Consider the following 21,987-nt stretch of genomic DNA (forward strand, 5'->3'; position numbering starts at 1 on the left):
CTGTGTTTAAATGAAGCTACATTAGAATGATAGAATCAATTATGCCAGTACTCATGTAGAGCATCCGTCCTCAGTTTGAACACAAGAGCACCAACGTACTGAATGTAGAGTGTTGCTAAGGCAACAGAATAGTGACAGATCATGTGTTGCGAGCAAAAGTCACTTATTTGACAATGTAGCAGCCTTCACTTTGAATGTCTCTGTTGTATGCCAGTGATTAAAATCTTGATGGTCTGTGTCCTTTGTGTGGTCATCCCATGTTGGTAAATTACATCTGATGGATATACTGTAAACTGTTTGCTGGGTCACATTAATACAATTTTTTCGCAGTCTGTTCTTTAAAGGTGAAGTGTAATTACTGCTTCACTAGTGTAACCAAACGAAATTGGAAAAGTAATCACTGTTTTCAAACAGGTTTCCAAACACTCCTCTGCCGCATCTGCCATTGGTTGATCCATTGCCCCAAACTCATGGCATTGGTTGAGCCAATATTGCTGCGATGGACTGGCCAGACACTGATTTGATAGTGCCACAGAGTTTACACTTTCAGGTGAAATCAGTCTACGAATTGTTTTCTTATATTTGCCGCTTCATAAACTTGAATAAGAGAAAGTATTTTAACATTGATAAAATTAAACATATTAACTTTAAGAATGATTCAGGAATGATGACCTTCAACCTTAAACTCCCCTCTAGCTGTCCAAAACTGTTTATTGTTATATTTAATTTTTCAAATGAGAAACAATGAACATCTCAATATACATGTTTTTTCCCCAATATTTACACTGTTTCAGCGCACTGTTCATTCATTTTTTTGTGTATTCTGTGGTACCGAAATGCTACATTTCCACCCATAAACACTGTTTCTATTCTGCAACACTCAAAAGCTCAGTAGCATGCTGCATGATCATAATAATTCTAGTCATAACTCAATCTGAACACAATTTTGGCAGTCTCTCCTTGGCTTTGCTGAATGAAATGGAGGAAATAAATGGCTAGATATTGGCAGCGGTCAGTAAATAGTCTCTTTGATGACGTTGGTGGAGAAGGTCTGGTTGCTGCAGATGCTGATTGAGTGTCTTGTGAGAACACGTTTCTGTTTTTTATGGCGGCATGGCAGGAAGAAGTAGCGAAGCGTGGCAAAGAAAATTTGCCGGTAGTTGGCAGAGACAAGATTGTAAAGGATGGGGTTTATGGCCGAGCTGACATAGAAGAGCACGTTGGTGACCATGTAGAAGTAGTGGTAGAAATCAAAGAGACCACTGTGGAAGAGAAAGAGATAAAAGATTACCCAATAAATCTATGCTTATTGAGGTCATGTTCATGTTTTGTGGCATTAATAATGATATAGTGCACCAAAAAAAAAAAAAAAAGAATCTGCAATATTTTACTCTTATTTGCAGGGATCATGACTTTCTTTCTTCAGTGGAAAACAAAATGAGATGTCAGGCAGAATGCTAACCTCAGTCACCTTTGATCATAGAAGAAAGATACATTAATAGTAACTTTAGTAACTTTAATTTTAACTTTTAGTAACATAATTTTGTGTTCCAAGGAAAAAGAAAGTCAAACAGGGGACATCCCCCAGATGTTCACCAATGTTTGGTTCCTTTTGTAACATTCGATGCAGGATGTTCCCAGGCCATTTTGGACATTCGCTAATGGTCCCATTTTTATACGGGTGAAACATTCTGAAAACCACGTTCATGGGAATGCCCCTGTTTTGTCCCATTAACATTTATTTGTCTTTGGTCCCTTAACCGACGTTTTCACAACATTCAGTGATCTTGCCTTGCAAGAATGCTTTTAATTGTAGGGATTCAGTTTACAGATAAGAGAGTATTTTGAAAAACATTTGAAAAATGTATACATTCGTATCCATGTACTGCCTTCTCTCACCAGACCTACAAACACCATATACATTTTTCAGCAACTTGTGGTCAGTAAAATGTGTGCCACAGAGTAAACATTAGTTTTATTAGGTAACAGTGCAATGGAAACAGACACCATTGTAAAGTTATATACTGCCTGGCCAAAAAAAAGTGATATAGAATATTTAATTGGACTGCCTTTAGCTTTGATTATGGCGCATATTCATTGTGGCACTGTTTTGACAACCTTAAGCAACGTTACAAATTTTATTTCCATCCAGAGTTGCATACATTTTTGGCCGAGATCTTGTATTGATGATGGGAGAGTCGAACCAAAAATGTATGATGTTCCAGTTTTTAAAATGTGGAATTGGCCACAACAGAGTCCTGACCTTAACCCTGACCTTAATTGAAAGTCTTCTCCAGCACATCCCAAATAGTTTCAGTGGGGTTAAGGTCAGGACTCTGTTGTGGCCAATTCCACATTTTAAAACTGGAACATCATACATTTTTCAATAGTAACTACTACTACTACTACTACTTCTACTACTAATAATAATAATACTGTTGATGCGTCTCTTGCTCATGCTCAGCAACTTATTGGGTGCTTAGCTCGTGCTAGATAATATTACAGCTGCTTTGATAACAAAAGGCAGAAATAGCAAAAATGCTTTGTGTGTGATGCTTCCAGAACAGCCGTAGGGTGAAGAGAAATGTTTGTTCCCCTTCTGTCACTCACTCTATATTTTGTTGATGTAGTGACACTAGGGGTCGCTCCTGGGAGCCCCAGACATCTCTGAACTTTGAGAAAAGGCCAATGAAATTGGCGATTGGAATTTTCATGCCACTCCCCTAGACATACGGGTACATAAGCAGCTGGAATGCAAACACTTATTCAGATGTATTCTTCAGAGCCGAGCGGTTGTATTTAACTGAGCTGAATTACTCAGCCAGCCATTCATCTCTCGCTCTTACGAGCTGTTGTTTTCTACGGTGCATTGCAGCAGTTCTCGCACTGGTGTTGTGCAGAGAAACACACCCTGGGCACTTCAGCAGCGAAAGAGTCTATTTTCTAAAAATATATACATATATAATCTCAAAAAAGATAATTTTCCTAATAAAAGAGTAGCACTTATGAAAGCTTCTATTTCAAGATGCCTTTTCGTTTGTGTGTTATTCTTGGTTGCGGTCACTGTCTCTTCGCTTATGATGGCCACGATCGCTGTCTCACATGATTGGGTGCTACCCACGTGGAGATGGTGTTCGTGGATGGTTCATGCCCTTCAATGGGAGCTTCTCCACCGGGAAACCCCCCACGGACCTCCCATTCCCCAGCATGCTCATATGCCCCGGTTGAGTTCTGGGATGAGACCACAGGCCCGTCGGTTACATGTATTCCATTACTCCCCACCCCTGGTTGTAAAGATGTCTAAATAGCAAAAGCATGCTTTAATACATTAACAAAAAAACAGTAAATGTGTGGATGATAATACATTATTTTTAAACATTAATATATGTTTATGTATATATTTTAAGAGACAATACAGTAGTTTTTACAATACAATTACATATTGTAGATGTAAAAAGTATGATTTTTCTGTATAATTAATGGTCAAAATATACATTGATTAACAAGAGAGTACAGGTACATGTACTTACAGTAAAAAACAGTAATCTGGCGTTCCCTTCAATTCCCTGCATGACCCATCGTATTTCATTATATTTTATGAGAATAGTTATGTACATTGGGAGGGTTCTGTGTTATATTTGATAGTTAAGTTAATGTTTATTACATTATTTTAATTTCATGTGTTACCCTGATGGTTTTTATTGTTAGTGTGCATGTAACTGAGCACTGTCTCTACTATGCTTATTGGTCATTGCTCCTGGAGGACATGTAATCATGTGCTCTTCTGTAATTTTTAAGGTGATTAACAACACCATATAAAGTAAAACAAAAAATATTTTTTACAGTTTCCGTAGGTTAATATCAAGTTTATGATATTTTTTTACTGTAAATTTAGAAAAACATTTATTTTTTTACAGTGCCAGCATGGTCATGAAAATTACAGCAGATTAAACTAAAATGTACAGGTTGTTCTGTTAATGTATTTACATTGTCACTGTATTTTTTTACATAATTATTCTGGCAACAACAGCTGCCATTTTATTAAATTTGTTTTGTAAAAACAACAGGATTTATTTTTATTCTTTTTACAGTATGTACGTATATTAACAAATGATCTGTTAAGCAATACAGTATATTGTGTTTGTTAATGATTTAATAAAACAAGGTTTTATAAAGTGTTAACAAAAACCCTCTATGTGTATGTACAGTACTGTACATGTTCTGGCCAGCAGCCGTTGTTTACAACCAAATATTGACTAATCTATCTGTTTAACATTCAAAGTGCAATGAAATCTATAATACTGAAATTGACATTACAATTTTATGGCAGGATTTGTTTTCTCATTGTAATCTGTTTACTTGTAATGGCTTGGCCCTAATGAGTTTTTTGTTACCGTTTGTATTTATATTTATTTTCAATGTTTTCTTAGGCTGCAAGTGAGGTAGGGATTTTGATGGGATTTTGGATAGTGATTAGAATGCAGGAGAAATATGACTTTAATATGAAATGCTTAAAATGAAGGCTGCGTTTGACCTGCCCCAGAGTAAACCATCGTGTATCCGTTGGGTTCATGTCTTTTCATCACACGCTAAAAAGGAAATTGGGTTTGGACTACACTGACCAAACGTCAAATTCATAATTCATTTTTCATGTGATCTTTGATCACATCAGGATTATAATATCAGGCATATCCACAGAACCATTATGAACCTGTCTATCTCCATCAGCTCAGCAGGGCCATTGCCTGGTGACCCATATTTCACAGACACCTGACTCTTAAGGTGTACCTTGAACCTATAACATAATAGCTCCTGTCAGTAGTGCAAATTATCCAGGCAAACAGTTTCTACTTCTGCTTCCTTCTTTACTGGGGCTCAGCTGTCTCCAACAAGAGGGAGGTACTGGACACCATGCTAATGTATATGTGGTCGCCGGATTTCACTATCAGCATAAAGTCTGGTCCACATTGCAGCTTGATCTGCTCAAGAACCAGCCACTTAGAATGGAAGGGGCCATATAACTGAAATGTAAATCGACCAACCACAGTTGGTCACAGTTTATTTACTTGATGTTTAAGAACATATCAATCTGAAATCAAATCAGAATGTGCAGATGTGCTCAAGAATATCTAGTTTACTTGCTAATTGTCTCATACAAAACTCTTGAATATCTTTCCAATATCTGATGCAAAGACCCTCCTAAACTTTGGAGCTTGACATTTGAGAAAGCTCTAGCCATTTTTGTTTGGTATATGCATCAGATGGTCTGTTGGCATTCTGTAGGCCTGCCATCCGAGTAATACTAGTAGCATATTGCATGGATGCTGTAACATCTGTCCACTTATCTGTAAGGAATAAATGCCATCTATTTCTCCAGAACCCAGCAGCATAAGGAAAGAAGAGAGACCGAAGGAAAACATTAGATGCTACCATCTGCTTAAGAGGCAAATGGACTTAACCATCAGCAGAACGAGTTTGGCCCTGATTACTAATGAGAATAGTCACGTTTAGTAAATGTCTGATGCCCTGCAGCTGTCCAAATACACATTCTATCATACTTTTTTTTTACCCTCAGTTAATTTCAAACTTGATGAGCATGGCTGTCCCTGGTCCCCATCCACTTTCATGGAGGAAAAGAGCAGCTTAGACATTCTACTAAACTTCTCTTTTTGTGTTGCATGCAAGTTATGCAGGTTTGAAATAATAAGAGGGTGAGTAAATGATGACAGAACATTTTACTTACATTTTTGCCAACTATCTCATTTATTTTTATTTAAATAAATGTAGAATTAACTTCAAACTAGGGATGTTGATTTAACATGTTAATTTAGTGCGATTACTTATATGATTTTTTTTTAAATGAAAATATTCATACAATTTTCCTATTTTTAGACCAATTCAAACTTTATGTACCTCCTTGATGTGGCAGTAGGGGGCAGTCAGCTCCAGCTGTACAGGCAACACGACTCGTCAGACAAACGAGAGCAAGAGGCAGCACTGTCCACTAGTGATGGGTATTCCGGCTCTTTTCAGTGAGCCGGCTCATTCGGCTCCCAAACGGCTCTTTAAATAAAGATGTTTTGTATTTTTTCAAGTCATACAGTGCGATATTTTGACTATGATTGGTGTTAAAACAATTCGAATTCAATTATTAGGGTGCACAGTTCGCATATGCCGATGTAGGTTGTGCATAGGACCGGCTTTATATGAAATTTTGTTTTGGCAAATTCTACACTGTGCTCTAATATTGTCTACATTATTTAAATGCATCGAAATGCTACTGTGCTTCCGACTAATTTTCCACTTTCACAGCTGTCCTTCCTCTCTCTCTCCTCGGCTGCTCTCTCTCCTTGGCTGCTAAGTGTGAGTTGGCTCTGCTCTCCCTCACACATATTTGGTTCATTGGTTGACTGTGCGCATCTGATTGACAGGAACAACAAGTGAGGCTGTTATGGCACTTTTCCACTGCACGACTCGACTCTAATCGCTTTACTTTTCTGAGCTTGCTTTTCCACTGCTGTTTAGTGCCGCCTTAACGTGGGTGGGATTATAGGCTGATTGTCATAGTTGCACCGCCATCATCTTAAATGCAACAAAAAACAATAAAACAATAACAGGACCGTTAGCTGTTAGCTACTAGCTCATTGTGCTGCATAAAGCAGTTGTTGCATGGTGATTTTACACAATTGTAACAGTTAAATTGGCCTGGTTGTTTTAGAAGTAAGCTTTCCAGTAGCTGGCCAGCTAAATAAAGTGAGTATAGAGTTAATGTACCATCCTCCATCGTGGACTCCAGCCATGGCTGCGTCCATGGCACTCTCCCTCCCACTGCTTGCCGGTATAGATAGCGTCCATTTGGTCGAACCACTTCCAATTTTCCTTGATGGTTCTGTAGTGTTATTTTTATAACTTTTCCCAACACCGTTGGTAGGTCCGGTGGTAGCCGTGTGCGGCCAACAGCAGAGACACTTCCTGAAAGACCTTTCCATTTCGCGTCGTTTCGTTCGTCGCTAGCGAGAAGAACATCTTCACCTTGTCTATTGACCACGCCGTGGTTTTGCGCACAGGCATTTCTTTTTTAAATTTGAATGTTGCGTGTACAAATAACACTGCTATCGCTGTTGCTAACTTTAAAACTAGCAGGTTTATGTCCCATGTTGCAAATCCAGTGACGCTGGTAGTAAGATTCTCAGCTCACTTGTAACCTCAACCAAGGTGGCTCTTAGAGCCGACTCGTTCGTGAACGACCCATCACTGCTGTCCACAGATGCGCATTTACGCTCAAAGACATCTGTAGGTGAACGACCCATCACTACTGTCCACAGATACGTTTATGCTCAAAGACAGCTGGACTAAGCACCACAAAATGGAGGGATCTAGAGACGTGTTTTTCAACATTTCAAACTACATTTAGCTTGACACAGCATTCTAAAAACACAGGGCTTATGGCTAGAGATGCTGAACACTACTGAGATGCGACGCAACCAAGATGAGATGCTCCAAAAGCGTCCTTCTGAACCAACAGGTAAACATAGGGCAGAAGGAAGTAGGCAAATAATTGGGTTATAGTTTATGATATGGAAATAAAACAAATAATATTTTGACTTTTGAGCCACTATTTTGTATTTTAGAAATGCCCAAGTTGTCTGCTGACACAATGTGTGTTTGTGATGTATTGTATTTGAATTTTCTAAATTATAATATTTATTAAATGTAATATTTACAAATATTTTTTATTATTTAATACACTAAATTATCTTTATTTGGGGGCCTTCCTCAGTAAATAATGATACATGCGATTAATTGCAATTAATTTAATTAGTTGCCGACACAACTCAAAAGCTGCCAGAGAAGCCCTCTTATGGACTGGTGCTCATGTTAAGAGGTTGGTGGACCGGCACCGAGCTAAGACCCCAGCTTATGTGTGCTGGCAGATGGTTTGGCTGTCTTCTAATGGCATCCTGCTCTTACTCCCCTCACGCAAGCTGGGTCTCAAGTTTATTGTGCCATTACCCATCGCCAAGTTCATTAGTCTGGTGATGGTCTGTCACAAACTACCTTCTTACCTTAAGAAGGTCAGTGATGATGGTGGCATGGTCGTGTGTCTGTCTGCGGTAAAAGCTCTACCACCACGTGCAGTATGATTCATAAGCATTGATTTTCATGTGGAGGATTTCTGAACAATATCTGCCCAGAATGAAGCATTGATTTGTGGAGCTTTTTTGTGCAGTGAACTATCTATAGGCTATAATTTAGTAATCTTTTGCCACTCTGAATGCTATTTATATGAATCTCTTTGACTTCGGGAAATGTTACTCTGAAAAACAGAGGAATTTGGCATGAATCTGAGCAATGACGTATTAACCACCGGGCTGATTGGGCTGTTGCCCATGGGCCTCTAAACCCAAAGGGCCCCGAGGTTTTAATAAATGATTTATTTATTTTGATATATCTAATATAAATCCACATAAATGCCTTATGTGAAATACCATTTGTTCGGCTGAATAGGTGCTGGACAACAGCAGTTCTGCACAACAACACATGAGTGCACGCTCTGCATCTCATAGGTACAGGGCATTTATTTAATGTACTACAGAGAACAGCGTCTGATTTACAAAATGCTTCCAAAGATAAGGTGCAGTTTACCCTGGCTCTGCGCAAAGCTGATTTTTTGCAACAGTATAGAGGACTTTAAATTTTTAAGTCGTGCACGCATTTAATGTCTAATGATAACGCGAAAGATGCCTTAATACCCTAAATATGTGCATGGTAAAATTTTGTAATATTTGGTTAACCGTGAGAGTTCACAAGCGGTTATTGTGTTACTTGACGGGAGTCAGACTTGGGAATAAAGAACATTTATTGCCATGGTTGCGTAAAACACAATCTCAGAATAGCAGGGAATAAAGAGCACAGTGAGTAATGAGCCGAAATCTTTGTCACTGCCTGCAAAATAGAAGACCTATTTATAATAAATGGAAAATGCGTAATTCTGCATGGGCAGGTTCACTTTCCATGAGGCAACGAACACTGAGGTTTATTGGACTTCAGGATGCTTTGATTCAGCATTTAACTTGTGAAATTATTGTCTACACACAAGAGCAAAAGGGGGAAAAACAATTGGCTCACTGTTTATCAAGCACTGAAACTTTGCCAGGTGAAAAACAATCTGAAATCATGTGTAACAGTCACATTAAGTCCTCTTTGCCACCTGAACTTCATCAGAATGTTGATTTGTGACACCAGTGCTGAAAAAGCTTGATGCAGTGCAACAAATGGTGAAACAGAACACAGGTGTCTTGGGATACGTTTATAAATATTAAAGTTGTTTTAAACTTAATGCAGTGTCTAAAAAAATGCTACAGTCCTGAGTTGTGGCATGGCACAATGATCAAAGACATCCGTCAATTGCGTGTTTACATTTATTTAAAACATTATATTTAAAAACAGCACAGACACACGTGTGAACAGTCCGTAACCCGCCCTATAGCCTACTTTGAAAAACTGACCCGAACCTGACCCAAAACCTGTAGGTTTGTTGTGTAATGTTGGACTCAGATCAGATTGAAGAACTCTACTCTACCGTGCACAACCATATTAATAACACACGATTTTGAATTGGTTCAAAATTTTAAAATACATAGAATTGACTGTGTCAGACAGTGCTACAAACTTTTCTTCCATCTATATGAAAAATCCAACCAAATCTGCCAAGCATCCTGTAGCGCATAAATGCAAATGTAGTCATGTTATTGGGGGCCTCCATGGTGTACCGGGGCCGGTACACCATGGAGAAAAAAAAAAATTGCATATTATTATGAAATATGATAACATATTATGTGTAAAGAACAATTTTTTCTAAAGTAACAGTTCAACAGCGATACCAGATGGAGGCAGTGTCCCTTTTGCTTTCCTTGAGCTGACTGCATTCTCATTCAGGCCCTAAATAATGCTGTGAATGTAAGGGGGAATCAGCTAAATAAAGGCAAAAAGTCACGTGACACAGAAAGTGCCTCCACGTCAATATGATTGGCTGATTCCCCTGTCAATGCAATATCGCCTACCAAAAATGATAGCAACCAGTCCAAAATCAACCTAAATGGGTCAAGCTTAGATAAATGGATAGACCTAAGCAACCAACTCATACACTCAGACCCCGTCATCACTTTTGATTACTTCCAAATTAAAATGAACTTGAAGTTATTTGAAATTAGTGATAATCTGTGAGTGAGATAATTTTTAAGATCAGTTAACTTGAGATTAGTGACCATTATTTCACCTAATGTGTTTACCGAGGATTTGATGACTAATGGTCTGAGAAAGTGACTATTAATAATAATAGTCAACCAAAAATTAGCAGTAATAAAACATACAGTAAATGTTTTTTACATTACTAGTAATAATTTAAGCAATGTAAAAAATTTAAAAAATGTGTAAATGTGACTAAATAGTATGCTCATGCTGATAAAAAAAAATAAAAATATTATAGTATTGGTTGCATGTAGATAGTGTAGGACAAATGGTGTTCCATAAGCCTTTAAACCAGAAACTTTGTCATCAAATGAAAATGGAACAGGAATTTATATTGAATTTAAAAAACACCCAAACCAGACTTTGCCTCCTCTATTTAGAAGTCAACCACACGATAATGCAGTTATTAATGCTATTTGCACAGCCTTGGCCATTTGTGCATGTTCTCCAGTGAGCAAATTTAAATAAAGTGGCAAGAAATAGTATGGGAACCCTTTGGAATTAGTTGGTTTTCTGCATTATTTGTTTAGAAAATGTGATCTCATCTTTATCAGTCACAAGTATAGACAAACACACTGTGCTAACAAAACACAAAATAAAAAACATTACGTGAACCCTTGAATTTAATAACTGGTCAATCCTCTGTTGGCAGCAATTACCTCAAACAAGCGTTTCCGGTAGCTGCGGATTAGACATGCACAATGTTCTGAAGGAATTTTTGACCATTATTTCTTACAGAATTTCTTCAGCTAAGCCATATTCTTAGGATGTCTGATGTGAACAGCTGTTGAGGTCATTCAACAGCATCTCTATTGGGTTAGTGCAGGGTTTCCCAAACGGGGGTTCGTGAACACCTGGGGCTTCGTGAGGGAGTGTAGAAATTGTGTATGAAAATATATCCATCATTTACTGATTTTTAAAAACGTATCATTCCAAATATTGTCCCCATTTAACAAATAAAAAAACAAGAACACAACTTAAACAAAGTGAATCAACTTATGTCTATAGCTTCAATACAATTTTCTTACCTCAATAAGATCAATAAGACACTGTGCCCTTCCGCCTCTGTATAGTTCCTGGATGCGGTCGACACCTCTCCAAGACTGACGGCCACAGACACTGCCTCATGTGCCTGTGCAGCAATCACACTGAGGCAGCGTTTGTGGATGGTTCATGCACTCACTGCGAGAACATGACCATGGCAGTGTTGTCAAAGATGTCGCAGCTCTTTGTCTCGCTCACTGCCCGCTCTGGTACTCCCTGACAGAAGCCCCTCTCGGGACAGACACTTTGTCACACAGCTGGCCCCGGGGGCTGCGTAAGTACGTATTTCCCCTAGTGAGCCTTCTTGCACGGGTGCTGTGCAAGATCAGGGAAGATGAGGAACAGGTCACCTTGGTGGCTCCTTATTGGCCCACCCGGACCTGGTTTACGGATCTCACGCTCCTTGCGACAGCACCTCCCTGGAAAATCCCCCTGAGGAAGGACCTTCTTTCTCAGGGATGGGGCACTCTCTGGCACCTGCGCCCAGACCTCTGGAACCTCCACGTCTGGCCCCTGGATGGGACGCGGAAGATCTGAGTGATCTACCACCTGCAGTCATAGACACAATCAACCAAGCCAGAGCTCCCTCCACCAGGCAACTTTACACCCTGAAGTGGTGCTTGTTCGTGAATTGGTATTCTTCCCGAGCCAAAGACCCGCAGAGATTCGCAGTTTGGTCAGTTCTTTCATTCCTGCAGGAGAGGCTGGAGTGGAGGCTGTTCCCCTCCACCTTGAAGAAGTATGTAGTCACTATCGCTGCCCACCACGACGCAGTGGACATTGGGTAAGCACCTTAATTATCAGGTTCCTTAGAGGTGCCATGAACCTGCAAGCGCTGCCCTGGGAGGAGGCAGACCCAGCCCTTTCGTTGCTGTGTTCAGTACGTGCTTTGCATATCTATTTGGACTGCACGCAGAGGTTTAGATGTTCTGAGCAGGTCTTTGTCTGCTTTGGTGGACAGCGGAAAGGGAACGCCATCTCCAAACAGAGCTTAGCTCACTGGGTCGTTGACACCATCTCGCTGGCTTACCAGACCCAGGCCGTGCCCGCCCCCTTGCTACGATAAGTGTGGCATCCTCATGGGTACTGGCCAACAGCACCTCCCTAGCAGACATCTGCAGAGCAGCAGGCTGGGCAACATCCAATACATTTACGAGATTTTACAATCGATCTCGTCCCGTGTTTTGTCAGGTCAGAGTGGTAGAACTCGTAATGCGGAACAATCGACCGGGTGTTCCGCTTGCACCCAGTACCCTTCAACAAGTTGATCCAGTGCGACTTCTCTCCCAGGTTAGCCACTAAGCATCACTTCCTGGATGTTCTTCCTCCCTAGCCTTCTGGCCTGCGAATTCAGCGGAGCAATTTGCATCCAGACCCTTTGTGGCATCTTTTTGGGGGCGTTGGAGAGGGTTACATGCAGCCGATACAGTTGCCTCAGCACGCAGCAGCCTGCTTCCACCTGTGTCAGCAGTTCACGTAACACGGTCTAGTGCATGGCACTTTGAATGGGACCCCTTTTGTCACTTCATTCGACACAATGTCTAGTGATTGACAGAAGGGGAACATCACGGTTACTGTTGTAACCTACATCAAAAATTATGATGTAGCATAATTACTTTCATTATCAGCAGCGCAATCATGTTTTAAAATTAAAAAACTCATTAACCTGACATTGTTTGCCCTGTAGTCCTGAAAAGCAGTAGTTGTTGGCTGGACTCCCTTGCCTGTACTATTAACCGCTTGTGCACTGGTTCTGTTCACTGCTGAACTGACCGGTTGACGGAGACTTCTGATGGTCTCAATTAAGCATCCGCCTACCATTTCCTTGCACGTCAGACGAAACTTAAAATATAGGCTAATCATGTATAATTTTCTAATAAATATAACTTCTGGGAATGTAGTGTAATCTCTGAGATAGCAATGGTGAATTAAATTAAATATATAAATATTATAAGAAAATAACAATAGATGTAATAAAGTTTCATTCAAATATAACAATAATACAAAAAATAACAATAAATAAAGTAAAAGGATGTAACATTAATTATATTTCAAAAGGTTAACATTACTTAAAATATCAGGGGGTTCTTCAAATAAATCATTTAGGTCAAAGGGGATCAACTGACAAAAAAGTTTGGGAACCCCTGGGTTAGTGGATTTACTTCGATGTTTAGGGTCATTGTCCTGCTGCATTATTCAACTTCTACTTCGCTTCTGCTGGCACACAGCCACCCATATTGATACATTTGGGAATTCATATTTGTCTTGATGATGGCAAGCGGTCCTGGCCCAGAGGCAGCAAAGCTGCCACAAATCATGATGCTCCCTCCCCCGTACTTCACCACTGGGATGATGTTTTCATGTTGGTATGCCATGCCCTTTTTATGCCATACATAGTGCTGTGTTTTCTTCCCAAACAATTTAACCTTAGTTTCATCAGTCCACAAAACATTTTCCTAGTAGCATTGTTGAGTGTGAAGGTGGCAAACTCCAGACACGCAGCAATGTTTTTGTTGGAATGCAGCTGCTCCCTTCATGGTGTCCTGTGGCCATAGATGGCCACTTTTAGGGAGAGTAGCCACAGAACTAAATCATCTCCATTTATAGTTTGTCTAAATGAGGACAGATGAATCGTCTAGGTTACGTATGTAACCTCCGTTCCCCGATGGAGGGAACGAGACGTTGTGTCAGAGAAGCGACACTAGGGGTCTCTCTTGAGCGCCGATATTCACCTCTGAACTATGAAAAAAGGCCAATGAGAGTTGGCACCCAGTATTTGCATGTCCCGCCCCCGGACATACGGGTATTTAAGCGGCGCAAATACGGGAGTTCATTCAGGATTTTTCTGAGGAGCCGGAAATGGTCCGGCCACAACAGTGGCTCGGCTCAGCAACGTGGCAGGGGAGACACAACGTCTCGTTCCCTCCATCAGGGAACGGAGGTTACATACGTAACCTAGACGTTCCCCTTCTGTCGCTCTCTCCACGTTGTGTCAGAGAAGCGACACTAGGGGTCCACTTATAAAAGTGCCATGTGCTGAGCTGTGTACGTGAACTGCTGATACAGGAGCAAGCAGGTATTCTTACGTGCAGGACGACCAACTGTATCAGGCTGCACGTACCCTTCACCAATGCCCCATTTAAGCCATCAGGATTCCTTATCGTTACCCTGGAGGGGGGAACAAGGTGCTGGCCGCCAACCTGGGAACGGACCAAGCCTGGCCAGGCCTCTTTTCTCTCTATGTTTCTTGCATAGAGCAACTAAGGCCGGAGCCCTTACACGCATTGAGGGAAGGGGGTCTTAGCCCTTATTCAGGGCGGAGAAGACCCTGCGGAGGCCATGCCTACCCGAGAGGGGAGGCAAGTTTAAGTGGCAAAACCATCAGAGGCCTGACTTAGGGCCTATGTGGAAAAGTTGGTGCGGTGGTGGATCCAGCCTCATAGAGGGGGGAACATACAGCACGGCAACCGAGGCAGCCGTGACTGCCTAAGGGAAACACGGGAGTCCACTCGCCAGAGGGGACAGAACCGTGGTGTTACACACAGGGGGAGTCTGAAGGAGGCCTTACCTGTGGAGCACCTATACCAGTACAGGGTAGCTTGCGGTACCCGCAGTGGCTTGGGTCGGCAAGTTCCTCCGCTGAACTGCGACCCACGAGGGCTAGGGAGGAATCAACCAGTGTCCCAAACCTGGGATCTCCTGGGAATGAAGGCGCACTGTTTCCCCTGGTTAGGGGGAAGGGCGCTAGGTGCAAGTGATTCACCCGGTCAGATCATGGGCATGCTACCGATTTCTACGAGCTCGGTACCTGAGAAAACACGGGACGATACTGACTCAACTCGGAGATTGTAGAATCTCGCAAAAGTGTTAGGTGTTGCCCAGCCCGCTGCTCTACAAATGTCTGCTAGGGCAGTGCCCCTAGCCAGTGCCCATGAGGACACAACACTCCTGGTGGAGTGGGCTCGGACCCGCAAGGGCACGTACTGGACACAGCAGTGAAAGGGCTGGGTCTGCCTCCTCCCGGGGCAGCGCTTGCAGGTTCACCACCTGATCCCTGAAGGGTGTGGTAGGAACCTTGGGCACGTAGCCCGGTCGCGGTCTTAGGATCACGAAAGTGTCTGCCGGACCGAACTCCAGGCAAGCGTCGCTAACAGAGAACGCATGCAGGTCCCCGACCCTCTTGATGGAAGCGAGCGCGATCAGCAGGGCGGTCTTGAGAGAGAGGGCCCTGAGTCAAACTGAGTCAAGCGGCTCGAAGGGGGGTCTCTGGAGTCCCGTAAGGACGACCGAGAGATCCCAGGAGGGGAACAGGTTAGGCCGGGAGGGAGTTATCCTCCGGGCACCTTTTAGGAAACTGACGATTAAGTCGTGCTTACCAAGAGACTTGCCATCTACCGTGTCGTGGTGGGCCACAATAGCGGCGACATACACCTTGAGGGTGGAGGGGGACAGCCTCCTCTCCAGCCTCTCCTGAAGAAACACGAGCACTGACCTAACTGCGGGTCTTCGGCTCGGGAAGAACACCAGTCCACGAACAGACGCCACTTTAGAGCGTAAAGATGCCTGGTAGAGGGGGCTCTGGCTTGATTGATTGTATCTATGACGGTCGATGGTAGGCCGGCTAGATCTTCCGCATCCTGTCCAAGGGCCAGACGTGGAGGTTCCAGAGGTCTGGGTGCGGGTGCCAGAGCGTGCCCCGCCCCTGAGAAAGAACGTCCTTCCTCAGGGGAATTCGCCAGGGAGGGGCTGTCGTGAGGAGCGTGAGGTCCGAAAATCAAGTCCGGGTGGGCCAGTAAGGGGCTACCAGAATGACTTGCTCCTCGTCCTCCCTGATCTTGCATAGCACCTGTGCAAGAAGGCTTACTGGGGAAAATGCGTACTTGCGCAGCCCCGCAGGCCAGCTGTGTGACAACGCGTCTGCCCCGAGGGGAGCCTCTGTCCGGGCATACCAGAGCGGGCAGTGGGAGGTTTCTTGGGAGGCAAACAGGTCTACCTGAGCCTTGCCGAACCGGTCCCAAATCAGCTGGACCGACTGGGGGTGGAGCCTCCACTCTCCTCCAGGCAAGCCTTGTCTTGACAGCGCATCCGTTATCACATTGAGGTTGCCGGGGATGTGAGTGGCGCGCATTGACTTGAGTCGCTGCTGACTCCAAAGGAGGAGACGACGGGCGATCTGTGACATGTGGAGGGAGCGTACTCCACCTTGGCGGTTTATGTAGGCTACGACCGTGGTGCTATCTGTCCTGACTAGGACGTGTTTGTTCCGAATTAACGGGAGAAACTTCTGCAGGGCCAGAAAAACAGCCAGCAGCTCTAGGCAGTTGATGTGCCAGCGCAGCGGGCCTCGGTTCCACCGGCCTGCGGCTGCGTGCCCGTTGCACACGGCGCCCCAACCCAATTTGGAGGCGTCGGTTGTGACCAGAACGTGTCGGGACACCTGCTGCAAGGGTACTCCTGCCCTTAGAAAGCAGAGGTCTGTCCAGGGTTTGAAGGTTTGGCGGCAGGCAGAGGTAACTTTTACATTGTGCGTGCCGCGGCGCCATGCTCGTCTCAGGACTCGAGTCCGGAGCCAGTGCTGAAGTGGTCTCATATGTATCAACCCCAGCAGCGCGGCCGCCGCAGAGGATGCCATATGCCCCAGGAGCTGTTGGAAACGTTTTAGCGGGACCACGGCGCCTGGCTTGAAGGAAGCGAGGCATTTCAGCACTGACTGAGCACGCTCGTTGGAGAGACGTGCTGTCATTGAGACTGAGTCTAACTCCAGACCGAGAAAAGAGATGCTCTGGACCGGGGAGAGCTTGCTGTTTTCCCAGTTGACCTGAAGCCCCAAACAGCTGAGGTGGCTGAGCACCTGGTCTCTGTGTGCGCATAGTAACTCTCGGGAGTGGGCCAGTATGAGCCAGTCATCGAGGTAATTGAGTATGCGTATGCCGGCTTCTCGGAGCGAGGCAAGAGCTGCCTCTGCGACTTTCGTGAACACGCGAGGGGACAGAGACAGGCCGAAGGGGAGGACTTTGTACTGATACGCCTGGCCGTCGAACGCGAACCGTAGGAAGGGTTGATGTCGAGGGTGAATTGAGACGTGAAAGTACGCGTCCTTCAGGTCTACCGCTGCAAACCAATCTAGATGCCGGACGCCAGATAGAATTTGTTTCTGGGTGAGCATTTTGAACGGGAGCTTGGACAAGGTCCGATTGAAAACTCGCAGGTCCAAGATCGGTCGTAAGCCGCCGCCTTTCTTGGGTACAATGAAGTAAGGGCTGTAGAAACCCTTCTTCGTTTCGGTTGGAGGGACAGGCTCTATCGCGTCCTTTAATAGAAGGGAGGCGATTTCTTCGCACAGGGAATGGGCATGTTGGCCGTGTACTGTGGAAAAATGTACGCCCATGAAGGGGGGCGGAGACCTGGCAAACTGAATTGCGTAACCGAGTCGAATGGTCCGGTGCAGCCAGCGTGACGGGTTGGGCAGTGAAAGCCATGCCTCTAAACTCCGTGCTAGGGGCACCAAGGGGACGAGTTTTTTGGACGTACCCGGCGGGGCTTCCCAGCGGTGCAGAACAGGTAACGCAGCGTCGGGAGGCAACGTGGCGTCCCGAGGCTCTGGTATTGAGAATAAACTCAAAGCACTTACCTTGCTCCGCGCATCCGGCAGAGGGCGGGTTCGTGACTGAGGAGGAGGTCTGATGCTGGCGTCCTCTGGACTCGTCTGAACCGGCTGGCCGGGGAACAGTCGTGGGGCTGAAGGCGGGGACACCGCGTCCATGGAGCCAGGACTGTTGAGGCCTGAAAGCAGAGTGCCGTGAGAACGGCATTTGCGGGCCAGGTGACCCCAGAGACAACAAGGAAATAGCTCTATAGAGTGTAAAGAATTTAACAAAAAATTCTCCTCCCGGCCCTCCACCGGGGAATGGAGTGGTCTTACCAGCTCCGGAGCTAACGTCTCGGTCTCTGGGTCTGTCATCTCAGGAGTGCCTGGGAGCCTTCTGGGTCCTCAAGGGGGTCCGTGAGACGATGGGCGTCCAACTTCTGCGGGGAGCTCAACGCTGGGGCTGAGAGCTGGGCCCACTCACTTGTTAGTTGAGGCGGAGCACCACTTTCTTACTTTCTTGAAAGCCGCAGGAGGACGCCCTAGGCGAGCAGACAGGGCATGGCCCCTGGCGGCAGGTTTGAGGAAGGGCAGGATGCTTTTTTTTGCTTGAAAATAGCCTTCGTCTGTTTCTTCACCACTGAGGACTGCTGGGTGAAGTCGTCAAGTGGTGTCGCCGAATGGACGGAGCTGGGAGACGGGGCGTTTGAGAATGCGTGCTTTGTCTGCCTCCCATACTGCCTGTCCATCGTTGCGTTTCTGGACCACGGAGTGGCCATCGCCTGTTTGAGTGCAGTTCCTGCAGCACGTCAAGAACAGGACCACCCAAGTGCAGATTTTGAAGTGCCCTGGCCCGGTGGACTTGCAGGAGGGGGCCATGGTCTGGGACCGTTCTACCACCGAGGGTAGCGAGAGCGGAGGAGCGAGGAAGCTGGGCTTGCTCAGCTCGTCATGCACATCCGGGAAGGAATCCAGGGGGGGTGGGGGGGTGGGTGTGCGGCTGTGAGCGGCGCACATGCCAGCGGAACCAATTTAGCCTGGGGAAGCATAGCGGACCTTCTTGCGTCAGGCTCAGACTGGGCGGAGACCCGAAGGTGGCGGCCCAGGCGAGTTATCCGCATCCGACGCAGCTGTTACGCTCTCCGATGCAGCGGTGATGTCATCATCCAATGCCAGGGAGCTCGAGCAGACCACACTAATCCCGAGCTCGGGGGAAGCAGGCAAGCGTGCCGGGGAGGCGGGAGGTTTTCGAGGGGATTTACCCGGCGAAAGCGTCCAGTTATTCTCCCCAGATTGTTCTCCATCGCCCGCGGCGCCTGCCTCAATCCCGTAGGAAGGAGGCGAGGCGCGGGGGACGGCTGAAATGGCTCTCTCTCACTACAAGAGAAAGCAGAGATCGCAACGCTGCCGCGGTTATGTTCTCACACTGAAAACATAACCCATTGGAGAGAATGCTCATCCCGAGCTCGGACGGAAACAAGCAAGCGTGCCGGGGAGGCGGGGGGTTTCGAGGGGGTTCACCCGGCGAAACTGAGCCCGTCACTGTCCCCAGATCGTTTTCATCGCCCGCGGCGCCTGCCTCAATCCCGAAGGAAGGAGGCGAGGCGCGGGGGGGCGGCTGAAGCACCTTTTTCTCACTACAAGAAAAAGCCTACGACCTCAATGCTGTCATGGCTATGTTCTCGTACTGAAAACATTCATAAAAACGCTGCCTGCGTGTTATCACAACCCAGGAATGCAAGGCAGTTTTTATGGCCGTCAGAGGTGGGGAGAATCAACGCATCCAGAAACTACACAGAGGCGGAAAATCGTCTTTAAAAAGACGCGTCCTGAGAAGGACGTTCAACGCCGCTGTGTTTTGCTCTTTTAGAGCGAAATTCACTCTTTTAGAATAACTTTTTCGAGTTGTCTGCGCTGTGGAAGCGCCCAGGGGCAAGAATGCACAGCCGTGCACGAATGAGAAAGCCGCTGTTATGCGCCGTCAGATCCAACAGCATGCAGAGCATCAGAGGATTAAACAGGAACTTGGTGTGTAACTCGCAGCAGACTGCATGCACGACCATCGGCTCCGAAGAAATTTTCTGAATGAACTCCCGTATTTGCACCACTTAAATACCCGTATGTCCGGGGGCGGGACATGCAAATACTGGGTGCCAACTCTCATTGGCCTTTTTTCATAGTTCAGAGGTGAATATCGGCGCTCAAGAGAGACCCCTAGTGTCGCTTCTCTGACACAACGTGGAGAGAGCGACAGAAGGGGAACTCTAAGTTCTTCGAGATCATAGGTCTTCTGAAATCTCTTTTTTGCAAGGCATGGTCCACGTCAGCAGATGCTTCTTTGTGAATACTCCAAATGTTTGAGTGCTTTCTAAAAGTCAAAGAATCTCTAACCCACACCTCTAATCTCGTTTCAATAATTGGTTGCCAGGTTTGCCAACTCCTGACTCTAATTAGCATTATTTGACGTTATTAGCCCAGGGGCTTACATAATTTTTCAAACCTACACTGTGAATGTTTGAACGGTATATTCAATATGTACAATATATAAAAAACAATACAATAATTTGTGTGTTTTTGGTTAAAAAAAGTTTGTGTTTGTTAATTATTGTAACTTAGATGAGGATCAAACCAGATTTTAAGAAAAACGTATACATGATGTAAATGCATGTAATTCCAAAGGGTTCACATACATTTCTTGCCACTGTAGATGATTTGAGATAAAGTTTCAGATGTGGAATTAATTAAAAAAGGCTATGAATGTGCTGTGATTTCGGATTGTTTTTTAAGTGACACTTACGGTGTCCATTCAGTGACGTAACAGAACATCAGTCTTCGGGCATGGTACGGCAACCAGCACACCACAAATGCGATGACCACAGCACCTGCGGTGAATACAATCAAAAGAGAAAAAAAGCAACATGTAAGACAGTTACAGTGAGCGGCATTTCCACTCTTGTAATGTGTGTAAATGAAATGTTTTTCAAGAGCCCTGCTGGTGGCTTCAGCCATTAAAAGTCACTTATGGGAAAAACATATGACTCTCCTTTCTTTTTATCTGTCCCCTTTCTGTTTATCTGCTACTTCAGGAATGATCCGAGTTAAGCAGGGATTGACTCACTAATCTCTTGTGTTCTGTCTGTATGAGACTCTTGACTGGAGTAACAAGGTTATTGATCAGTCATACAGAGCAGCTTAGGCCAGTGACTGCACAGATTTCACCTTCACTTCTTTCTCAATTCCCTGCACCTACTTTATTCCTTTATCAAGCCTTGACATTTTGTTTTCCACTTTTTGTTTGCTTCAACACATAACAACTTAAAAAAATGTATGTAAATAGAGTATGTAAAGCTAGTGTTGACTCATCATCTCTATTGTTCATCTGTAAGCAGCTGTTAATATATGCTTGCTCTGGCAGTGTGTTTGGTCAGATTAAACGAACTTGCTCCTTTTGAACTTTGTTAATGAAACTACATTTCAGTAGTTCGCAAGTTAATGTAATCCTGCATTTGAGGATGTTTCCTTTGTCAAGATTTTTTTAACGCACAGCCCTATTGATAACATTGCCTTAATCTCTCACATCAACCCGATAATCTCTGTGATAGTGTTAGGATTGTGGGAATGCAGGAGAAGGCAGACGGGAGGTTTGGATCTAAACGCAGTACTTTATTAACAAGCAAAGTATACAAACACTGGAACAAAGGAAAAGTCCACGATGGGAAAAACTAAACTCAAATACAAAATGACACACAGAAGAACACAGGTTGATTAAACATCCACGAAGGGCAAGATTTCCTCGAACGAACACGAGTGGAAGACAGGAACAACAAGGAACATCGTCAACGAACATCGGAGAGCATAAACAGGAGACATCAGTAAACATCAAACGACTTCAGGGAACATGAACAGCGAACATGAAACGATAACGATTGACAAAGGAGAGGGGAAACAGCGGGGTTTAAATAAACAGACACGATAATGACAAAATAACAAACAGGTGCGGACAATAACACAGAGGCGGCAGTGATGAGAGCCAGGAATGAAGGGAAGTGTAGTTTATACAAGGGCTAGTGAAACACAGGGCGGACAACAAGGAAAACGTGACATAA

General features: G+C 44.6%; 1 protein-coding gene across 1 annotated transcript in view; it reads right to left on the reverse strand.

The window, feature by feature from the left end:
• Window positions 1-678: 678 nt before the first annotated feature.
• Window positions 679-21,987, reverse strand: part of LOC127619177 (neurotensin receptor type 1-like) — a 60,086-nt gene continuing 38,777 nt past the window's right edge. The window contains exons 3-4 of the mRNA XM_052091968.1: window positions 20,679-20,763; window positions 679-1,262 (exon numbers count right to left, since the gene is read on the reverse strand). Of these exons, the coding sequence (XP_051947928.1) occupies window positions 1,013-1,262; window positions 20,679-20,763 (335 nt within the window). The 3' untranslated portion in view covers window positions 679-1,012. The remainder of the gene's footprint in view (window positions 1,263-20,678; window positions 20,764-21,987) is intronic.

The sequence above is a fragment of the Xyrauchen texanus genome, chromosome 25 (genome assembly GCF_025860055.1).
Source record: "Xyrauchen texanus isolate HMW12.3.18 chromosome 25, RBS_HiC_50CHRs, whole genome shotgun sequence".
Classification (NCBI taxonomy): domain Eukaryota; kingdom Metazoa; phylum Chordata; class Actinopteri; order Cypriniformes; family Catostomidae; genus Xyrauchen; species Xyrauchen texanus.